This window comes from Atta colombica, unplaced genomic scaffold (genome assembly GCF_001594045.1).
Source record: "Atta colombica isolate Treedump-2 unplaced genomic scaffold, Acol1.0 scaffold150, whole genome shotgun sequence".
Lineage (NCBI taxonomy): Eukaryota > Metazoa > Arthropoda > Insecta > Hymenoptera > Formicidae > Atta > Atta colombica.
In genome coordinates this window covers 1,130,272-1,141,008 of record NW_017259240.1, presented here as the reverse complement: position 1 = coordinate 1,141,008, position 10,737 = coordinate 1,130,272, and the positions used below count along the sequence as shown (strand labels likewise).

Below are 10,737 nucleotides of genomic sequence, written 5' to 3'. Positions count from 1 at the left end.
TAATTTTAATATATATAATTTTTAAACAGATATTTTTTTTGGGATATTTTATAAAAAATTATAAAAGTTAAATAAATTAATTTTTAATTGAAAATGTTGAAAAATTAAAATCGTGTACATGCATGCACGCACACATTTAATGTCTTGTCATTTTATAGTAAATTACTTTATGTTATTTTACAATCAATTACAATACAACATAGTTGGTTACATATATAATAAACATATTTCAACAAATTTAAATTTATTTTAATTAATATATATGTGATTTAAAACAGAATCGGGTTTTATATTGTAAAGAATAAAAGTATAATTTCCAAAAGTCATGGTATATTTTACTTGAGTTACAAAAGCATATTCACTACAAATATAATTCCCTTAAATCCCATATCTCAATTTATACAGACAATTACAACTGTTCAATTAAATTTTGCTGCAGAGGCAGTTACAAATTAAGTGATTTAGTAAAAAACGGGTACTTTAGAGAATCGAATTGGCGAGTAAGAGATTCTGTAAACTTGAAAGGAGAGGATGATACGGATAAATCGATTACGGGAGAATTTTGCAACACTTTTTCATTCGATAATTTACAGAACATGCAAAAATTTTTAGAAAGCGGTTCATCAATGCGTGTAACGAATTATTATGAAAGCCAGTTTATTGCCCGATGTCATTTAAGTAGTATTTGATAATTTGGATTAATTTGAGGTAACATTAGGTAATCTTAAATAATCTGATTAATCTTAAGTAATTTAAAGATAATTTTTCAATATTATTGAAGACGGCTCAGCACTTATGGAAATTCGCGTGCCAGTTAACATTTAAGTGATTAAGGACTGGTTGTTCCACCTCTTGCTAAATTTTACCTGAGATAAATCTAGTAATCCGTGCATGTGATTAGGTAATAATCTTGCTTATCCAACAGGTAAAAACCAAAAGGTGGAATAACCGGCCCTAAGAGTAATAAACTAGTAATACGGTATTAAGTTGATAATTTATTAGTTTTGTAGACGTGCACACATGTGTTTAAAACTTAATAATATTCAATTTTTATTATTATTAAATTTATTACTATTATTAAAACTGTGATTTTAATAATATCATTCGAATTTGATTATTAATAGAGATGATAACTGCAAAGGAAAAATTGCAATTTTTGGTAATATATAAGATATTATATCATTAAAAGTATACTTATTTATACAGCATTTATATAATAAAAAAATTACGAATTTAATCATATATCATCGAATTATTTATATTAATAATTAATAAATTTTTATTAATTATCCGTAATGTCGTTTTTCAATTTTCTCTGCACCCTATTAATAGTCGTGAAAATTTTCCCAGTAGCGAAATTCTCTAAGTCTAGTCTTAAGCTAGTCACACACACTTTCTATAACAGTAACAGTAAGGTTTTCTACCAATCGCGTTGCTCGATTGTTACAGTTATGGTTACAGACAGATCGAATCGAGCAACACGATTGGTTGAAAAACCTACGTTACGTTTAAGGCCATTCCACACAACTTGCATAGACGCATAACCATATGCATACAGAAAATTATCCAATCATATTTCTGTCATAAAGGCAAACGTAAAATACGTTTGGATGATTTTCTTTATGCATATGTTTATGCGGCTATGCAAGTTTGTATGGAATGGCCCTTATGGTTACTGTTAGTAAAGTAACTGTAAAGTATAATTAGCTTTCGATGATTGTTGCTATCATTAAATGACTAGTGACAGACAATAGCAGGACAATTCTGGAAGAAAACACGGTTCTTATTGATTGTCGCTAGTTAACAATAGCGACAATTCGATAAAATGTTTAGAGAATTCCACAACAGGGCCGAGGGTCTTTAGCCTGGATCTACATAGAGATCTAGATTTTTAAGCCTTAAGCCATAAGGAATGGACGAATCACAATCAATTATTTTCCTCGCATTCGATCAATTTTTTACGGCTAAAGGCTTAAAACATCTATTGTGGACCCGGACTTGATAGTATTGGTCGCAGCACAGATTCTTGCATAATGCATAAGGGAATCAACCAATCGAAATTCTTCTTTTTCATGAAATGGGAGAAAAGAAAAGATTCTGATTAGTTTATTTGCTTATGCACTATGCCTTATGTGTCATGCAAAAGTCTGTGCTGCGGCTTTAACTCATCGGTGACACTAATAACCGCGTGATCTTAATGATCCTAGTGACCAATCCTTCGAAAATGTTTGATTCAAATTAACCACCACAATATGCTGGATGCAATTTTCTATTGACTGTTGGGAAATGTTGCATAAGACACATCTTTGTATATTTTCACAATGGATCGGACTTTAAGGCTGGATTTTCACCTGACGTTACGACGCTCATTTTCAGCATTAATTTGATCACATGACCTGGCGTCGTTTTGACGCTGAGTGTCAAGTGAAAATCCAACCTAACTTTTCACTTCAATTCGGTATATATTTAGCAATGTTGGCGACACTGTTGTTAAGAGAAACGGTCGGGATTGTCGGAAGTGTTGGAACGATCTTAAAACAAAACTCCTAAACGGCATTTTCGATTAGTCGTCGCGTGTAGTGTACGATATGTCTTAAAATGCTTCTCATCAGTGCCAGCTACATGAATGAGAAAATAATTGGAATCGCGAAGGATGCGCACTGATGCTGATGCATACACATTGAAGATCGTCCACGAAGACTATCGTTTCGTCCATTCGCTCGCGCATCCGCGATTTTTCAAGTGGCGTGGTCGCGTATAGTAATTCATACTAAGTGCCGCAGTAGAGTAGCAACAGAGCCCAGCATCTTCCCGCGAAGATCTTCGTAACCTCTCTACTGAGTTGTTCTCATCCCGCCAGCTTATCGTAAGAGACGTCCAAGCGTAAGATAGATAGAGAGTGAGAAATCATTCGACTCAAAATTAAATTGTAAATCTTAGCAGTTAGCTTTTTTTAACCGGCGATGAGCGACAATAAGCAGGTAGGTGAAACTCCCAGTAGTGAGGTTGCTAACCGATTTCGAAGCTGTAGGGATCTGAGCGACATTGTACCGTTGTATCCATCGCACGCACTTTATCTGAAACCGCTTGCCAAAGTTAACGTGTCGGTCAGTCTACCCCAACTGAAGACTCCAGGTAAAAACAACATCGTCATCAGTATCAGTGGCCTCCTCTCTGGAGGATGGACCTCGATTCTCTCCTTTCTGCCTTTTGTTCCCTTCTTTCTTCTTTTTCAAATTAGTATTGCAATATATTTTTATCATAAGAATAACGTACAGAGTTTATGAACTTTAATTCTTATTCAAATTTTAGCTTTTTTCTATACCATAATATTGAATATCATGTTGTCATTGATTTGGAACTGTATAGTGTAGCATTAAAATTGCACAAAATTCTTTCTAAACATGAAATAATAAGCAGAGAAGAAAAAATATAAATTAGGCAATAGGAGTCAAGCCGACAGAATTCGAACAAGTATTTAAACTGATATTTACATTTTATCAACTATGCTTTAGCTCTAATTTTCCTTTTCTGATCATGCATTTTAAAATTTTTATAAAATAGTAAAATTAGTAATTTATTATAATTAATTTTGGAATAACAATCTCAATAATTATGAATTGTAATATTTTTTATCTACAATGCTAACATGTATTTATAAAAAAAGAAATAGAACATTTTTCTATTTAACTATAATATATTTTTGTCAATTGGATTTATGACTCCTTTTTATTTTAATAACACTTGAGCTTTAAAGTATATTTTAGGGTTAAAATTAGGATGTTCTATTTATTATATGTGTATATACTTTATATGCTTTTGCCTGTTATAAAATCTCTTTTTATTACTTATTATTAGAATTTTTAACAGAATAATTTGTATTAATAAATTTAGGGCTGTTGACAATATTAATATTTTTCTTTATAATTTCAAAAGTGAATTAAATAAAAGACTGTATTATAATAATGAATTTCTAGAAAATGAGGCGAATTTTTTTTTCCTTTTATTAATATCATAAGAAATTAGAATTATCATATTATTTTGATATTAATGTTGAAATTGCAATATGTTTTTATTATGAAAATAATATGCACTTTATGAATTTTAATTTTTTAAGTTTCAACTTTTATTATTTTGTATATTTTAATTTTAATATACTTTAATATATATTTTTAATTAACATATATATTTTTAATTAAATACCGACATCATTTATATATATCTCTTTAATTTTAATTTGTATCTGATATTAATTCCGAATATATTTTTGTATCCTTATTATTCCAGCACTTCATTATTTTTGTTAGCATACTTAAGTGATGATAATCATTTAATTCTTGATAATATCGTTTATTAGTAATATATTTTAACGAATTTATATTTTTTTTGAGAAATAAAGTTGTCGCAACCAAATCATAAAGAATCTATCACAATCATGTGTTTATGCCATCGATGATCTCTAGTGGAGAATGACAGGAGAATAACGTAGCAACTGTTGGAAGAAAAACCATGATCCCAAGTGATCCGTGCGATGCCACGAGCACTTCTAACAGCTTTTAGTAAAGATAGCTTCTTACAGACTCTTAACTGCGCTATAAACAGGCAAAACTATATCGACATGGGAGGTAATGGAGAAGATACGCGCGCTTATACTGCCGGACGAATTCGCATCCCTAAAAGTAGCCAAGAGCACGTTGGAATTCATCCGGCTGGAGGGCGACCTGCGGGACCGGTGCAGGTTGCCGAGAGTGCTGGCCAGGTTGGACTTGCAACAGTTGAATCTGTCTGGCTTCTCCAATGTTCTCAAGGTAAAACAGTCAAGTTTCATCGCGCTATACATTTTCAATTAAGCACAGTGAAATTTGTAGCTTGAGTTTCATTAGAGTTAATTAATAACAAACAATATACATATTAAGTCTAAAGAACAAACAAAAGAAGATTTTTTTTATATTTTTTTTAATATCAACGAAGATAATCTTTAAGACAAATATTGAATACATAAAATAGGAAATAAGTAAAAAAAACAACCAAATATAGTTGAAACTAGATTTTGACGCCCAATAATATTCACATATAAATTTTAAATACATTTCAAATTTGAAGATTTTTTTTTATCCTTCTTATTTGATTTATTTATATAATGATAACTAACTTATTGCATAAAAACGAAATTGTGAGTTAACATTTGACTTCAACACACGGACTTTAGGTCCGCGCGGCCGAGGCGAAAGATGACTTCCCAACTAGACATAGCTGGAACTCCTACTTTAGGGATGCAAAACATATGAACGAATTAAAGGCTGGCGAAAGACCGGACACTATTCATATTACTGGTTTACCAGTTAAATGGTTTACCGAAGATAATACAAATGTACCGAGTGAGTCACTCATTACAAAGATCTTCAAAAAATGGGGCGCATTGAGGAAAATTGATGTGCCCGCCGCGGATCCCTATAGATCCAGGATGCGACTCGGTAATAACATTCATAAATTCAGCTTCGAAGATGGCATATTTTTCGACGTGTACGTACAATATGTCGAATACATGGATTTTGTCAGGGCGATGGATGCTCTGCGCGGCATGAAGTTGCTGAAGAAGGACGGTCAGAATTCGTTAACCGCAACACTAAAAGTAATTTTTAATAGAAAATATAATATATATGCGATATCAATATTAATGTAATTAATTATAATCTATTTTCCGAAATTTTATTATTATTAATTATAAAGTGGATTTAACATAACATATTTTAATTACAATGATTACAATGATATATACGGTAAATTATTTTGAAAAATAAGTAGAATAAAAGAGGAAAGATTATCTAATCGAATATCTTTTGACTGAAATAATTCCATATAGGTTGATTTTGACAAGACCAAACATTTGAGTGACAATTCGATATCGCATCGTGACTTCGAGAGAAAACGTTTAATAGCACAGGATAATTTAGCGGCGGAGAAAATGCGGAAGAGAGAGGAAGCAGAAAAAAAACGGCAAGAGGAACAAAAGTAAGTATTCTAATGAAAAAAAAAACTTTAAGATATATATTTCGTAAAACAATGTGGAAGATTACAAAGATTAATGGCAGATAGGCAGATGCAAACACTCGGATTCTGCAGTTTAGGTACAACATGGAACTCATTCCATTGATTTTTAAGTTTTATATATATGTTCTATATGTATTTTCTTCTTTAAATATTCTCTACAACACGTAAATATTCTCTTATACGACACATAAAATTATAAATAGAATTATATTCCGAATTTAATTGCAAATTATGGATCGTCTAAAGTAGGCTTTATATTAAATTAATATTTTTAGCTTTATTGCTCGTTTCTTTGTAATCTTTTACATTTGTTTTACACATACGAGCTTGAATATTATTTATTATTCATTATATAAAATATTCATTATGTAAAATTATTCATTATGTAAAATATATTATTTGCTATATAATATATTATTTGCAATATAAAAATATCTTTGTTTTGATTTTAGAAAAAAGGAGGAAGCAGATTCGATGGCGAAAGCAAATCGACAACGAAATCGGGAAGAAAAACGAAAACGAAAGGCCCTTACGAAGTTTCGTAAGCAAGAAGAGGACAAAGTCTCTATGAAGATTGCAAGAGAAGAACAAAAGTTGATAAAAGCTCAACGGCAGTTGGAAAGCATACGTTTATTAGATGAACTATTTGATAGGATAAAGGTAAATAATAAAAAAATATGCAATATACATAAAATCTTTTTAAGATTGAATGAAACAAAATGAATTCGTGAATATTGATAATATATTTTATTAATTATAGACGAAAGTGGAGAAAAAAGAAATTAAGCTGGATCAGAATATGGAAAAGAAGGGTGAAAAGAAAAACAATCAAACAAATGAAAAGAAAATTGATTCAGAAAACGATAAGAAAAATAAGGAAAAGCAAGTTAAGAAAACAATGAAGAAAGAAAAAAAGAAAAAGGTATTTAACTTCAGGTCCATTATGCAGGGTATCTCACAACTACCGAATTATATTTTAAGGACGTATTTTTGAGATAATTTTATGATGAAAATCTTAATGTAAAAATGTCGAGGCTATAATAGTTTTTAAATTAATCGCAATTAAATTTCGCTAATCATAAAGTTGACATTTCGCACGCTCACGCATGACGATATGACAAGTGGTGAATGTATTAAAATCATAACAGACAAAATTATTATTATAATTTTACAATATAGAGTACACAAATGAAGAATATTGTGACATGCTACTCATTTGTGACGAATGTGACAGAAGTTCACATGAAGCTAGACAGGTATTATCTTAATCATAGACATCCAGAAGCAAACTTTTGATAAATAGAGTGAAAGCAAATGGTTCATTTAAATCAATAAGAAGAAATATTGGTGCCGAAAGAGATTTCATTGCTCGTACAATAGAAAGTGAAGAAGTATTGCAAATTTTAGAAGATCTTACAAGAAGTACTCGTGCAACAGGTCGCACAATTGGAATATCCAAATATTCTGTTTATAGAATTTTAAAAGCAAATAGTGTGTGCGTGCGTGTTTAGTATAATGAAAGGTGCGCGCACGCCTTTCATTATGGATAGTGCGCAATTTGAATACTTGTTATAGTTATACTTTTTTAATTACAGTTAATCTTTTTCCTCTATATAAATAATTTCTTTTAAATTACATTAAAATAATTAAGACAGATTCTTCAGTACGCAAATTATCAAAGGTACGAGTACAAAAGATTTTTATTATTGAAGATTTGGATGTATTAAGTGTGCTGGAAATCTACAATGAACTGCTCAAGGAAAGACTGGAGCACGTCAAGTATGTTTTATGTAATGGAAACCATCCAGCTAATTATAAAGGCTGTGTTATCTATAAAGGAATTACAAAAAAATAAGTTTCCATCTCTTAGGGAATTCCTGTCTAAAATCCCAACTGGCATTTTATGCTAATGTAACAAAAAATCTCAATGATTTTAATTTTAATCCTAATTTTAATCCTAATAATAATTCTAACAAACTTTTCAATTTAGAAAGAAATGACCTTATACACCTCGATGACGTAAATAACTTAAGAATTTACTCCAATCTATGATAAAAATGATAACTATCACCAACATGAGCGGACCTCATGTCTAAAATCAAAATTCATTAATATTAAGCTTGTCTTTTGGAATGCCAATGGGTTGTCACACCATATTGAGGAACTAAAGAAAAACTTTTTCTCAATACTCATGACATTGACATCACGCTCGTGTCTGAAATACATTACACAGAAAGGAACCATGTTAAGATCCCTAACTATAATATACCATACTACTCATCCTGATGGAACAGCGCATGGAGGTACAGCGATAATCTTAAAAACTAAAATTAAGCACCATGTTATGAATCACTATCAGGACAGATCCAAACAACAAATATTATAATGGAGGAATGGCTAAGTCCTATCACTGTGACGGCAGTATACTGCCCCCCAAAACAGCATAAAAAATGAGGATTTCACAAAATTTTTCAATTTTCGGAACACGGTTTATTGTTGGTGACGATTTTAATGCTAAACATGTCCAATGGGATTCTTGATTAACTCTTTCTAGAGGACGAGTATTACTTAAGACTATCGAGGCTTTTAATCTAAATAAAAATATATTTTCAGGACATTCCTCATACTGGCTAACAGAAATAAAATACCTGATCTTATTGATTTTTTCACAAAAGACTTTTCTGATAATTATATCGAATACAAAACATGTCTTGAACTTTCCTCTGATCACCCCAGTTGTAATGTATTTAGCTGGTAAGGTATTGTTGAAATCTCAGAAATATACCCTACATAACAACAGGACTAATTGAATAATTCCATGATCTTAACGTTTCCCTGGATACAAAAATAAGACTAAAAACCGAAAAAATATATCTGGTCGAACATTTCAATACATTGGTACTGTATGTGATCTGGGAATCAACTCAGGTAAATAAACATAAAGATAGCAAATTAATATTCTCTAAAACTAATAAAGTCAAGCATAGAAGAAAATTACGTAAACTTTGGCAACAAAACAGATATCCTTTCTTAAAAGCCCATCTTAACAGGACTATTAAGGAGACTTAAATGCTAAAGTTATTTAGCACTTTACTTGTACTAAAGAAAAAAACAATAGTATACAATGGTAGAAAGCTAAAACAGCCAACATTAGTATTTCCGCCACTCCGAAATGGAAACGGTGACTGAATTCGATCTGATATCGAGAAAGCTGTCACCTTTGCTAATCATCTAAAATGCTTTTACATCTCCTTATGGGAACTCCAGAACATGAGAAAAGAATATTGGGCACTATAAATGCTCCTTATTCTGAGAAAAAATAATTTGATAAAATTAATAAATCGAAAGTCTTGAGTATAGCTAAAAAACAAGAAAACTTCTAGTTATGACCTTATAACTGATCATTTTGAAGGAACTTCCTGATAAAGAAATTGTATATCTTACACAACTTTTTAATGTCATATTGAGACTAAACTTTATTCCTCCACAATGGAAAACTGCTTTAATTAAAATGATTCCTAAACTTGGTAAAAATCTTGATGATCCTAAGTCTTATAGATCTGTTAGCCTGTTATCAATTACGAAAAGTCCAAAGTCTTTGAATCATTACTTGTGTCCAGAATGGTACCTATTATAAATGAGAAGCAAGTGATACCGGATCACCAATTTGGTTTCAGATTTAAACATGGAACTAGATCGAATAGATTGTAATAAAATACATCAATCATTTGAAAATAACCAGTATTATTTTGCGGTCTTCTTGAACATTTCCCAGGCTTTTGATAGAGTCTGGCACGAGAGACTATTATATAAAGTTAAAATGAACCTTCCTTCTTGCTTCTTTAAAACCTTAAAATCTTACCTTGAAGACTGACATTTCCTAATCAGTCACAGGGAAGCTTCAACTGGAATCCGATATGTGCGGCAGTGCCCCAAGGTAGTGTCTTGGGACCTCTCTTACATTTTGTATACTTATGATCTACCTACTGGATTTATCATTACTGGAACTTTTGCTGATGATACAGCAGTTCTAGCATCACATTCTCAGACTCCAAAATGGCCTCTCAGATACTGCAAAATAGTTTTAATAAAGTATCATGGATGACTAACTGGAGAATTAAAACTAATGAAGTCAAATTTGTTACCCTTTTCAACGAGATACGAAACTTATCCTCAAACTAAATAAAGTGCAATCAATCAGATCATTTAGTTAGATATCTTGGTTTATTCTTGAACAGACGATTGATTTGGAAGAAACATATATTTACTAAAAGAAAGCAGCTCGATATCAAACTGCAAAAAATGTATTGGATTAAACCGCAACTCTAAATTAAATCTGGATAATGAGCTTTTGCTGTAGAAAGCTATCCTAAAACCTATCTAGACATACGAGGGGTACCATTTCTCATTCGAAATCATACAGAGATTTTAATCAAAAATACTGCGTATTATAACTGATGCCTCATGGTTCATCTCCAACGAAATAATATACTAGGACTTAAATATATCCTTTGTTAAAGAGGAAATATTCTCGTATATTAAATCCTATAGAAATAGGCTGAGTAATCATTCTAATATATTGGCAAATCGTCTTATGGCTAGAGGACATCTAAACCGAAAACTTAAAAGAAAAACTCTAATGACTTTATAACTCATAACTAATACTATTGAATAGTAGTTTGTTGA

The 10,737-nt window shown here is 31.1% G+C and overlaps 1 protein-coding gene across 1 annotated transcript in view; it reads left to right on the top strand.

Annotated features, from left to right (window-relative positions):
* Window positions 1-2,519: 2,519 nt before the first annotated feature.
* Window positions 2,520-10,737, top strand: part of LOC108685354 (serine/arginine repetitive matrix protein 2) — a 10,184-nt gene continuing 1,966 nt past the window's right edge. The window contains exons 1-6 of the mRNA XM_018190105.1: window positions 2,520-3,135; window positions 4,603-4,808; window positions 5,210-5,632; window positions 5,864-6,012; window positions 6,504-6,711; window positions 6,812-6,973. Of these exons, the coding sequence (XP_018045594.1) occupies window positions 2,964-3,135; window positions 4,603-4,808; window positions 5,210-5,632; window positions 5,864-6,012; window positions 6,504-6,711; window positions 6,812-6,973 (1,320 nt within the window). The 5' untranslated portion in view covers window positions 2,520-2,963. The remainder of the gene's footprint in view (window positions 3,136-4,602; window positions 4,809-5,209; window positions 5,633-5,863; window positions 6,013-6,503; window positions 6,712-6,811; window positions 6,974-10,737) is intronic.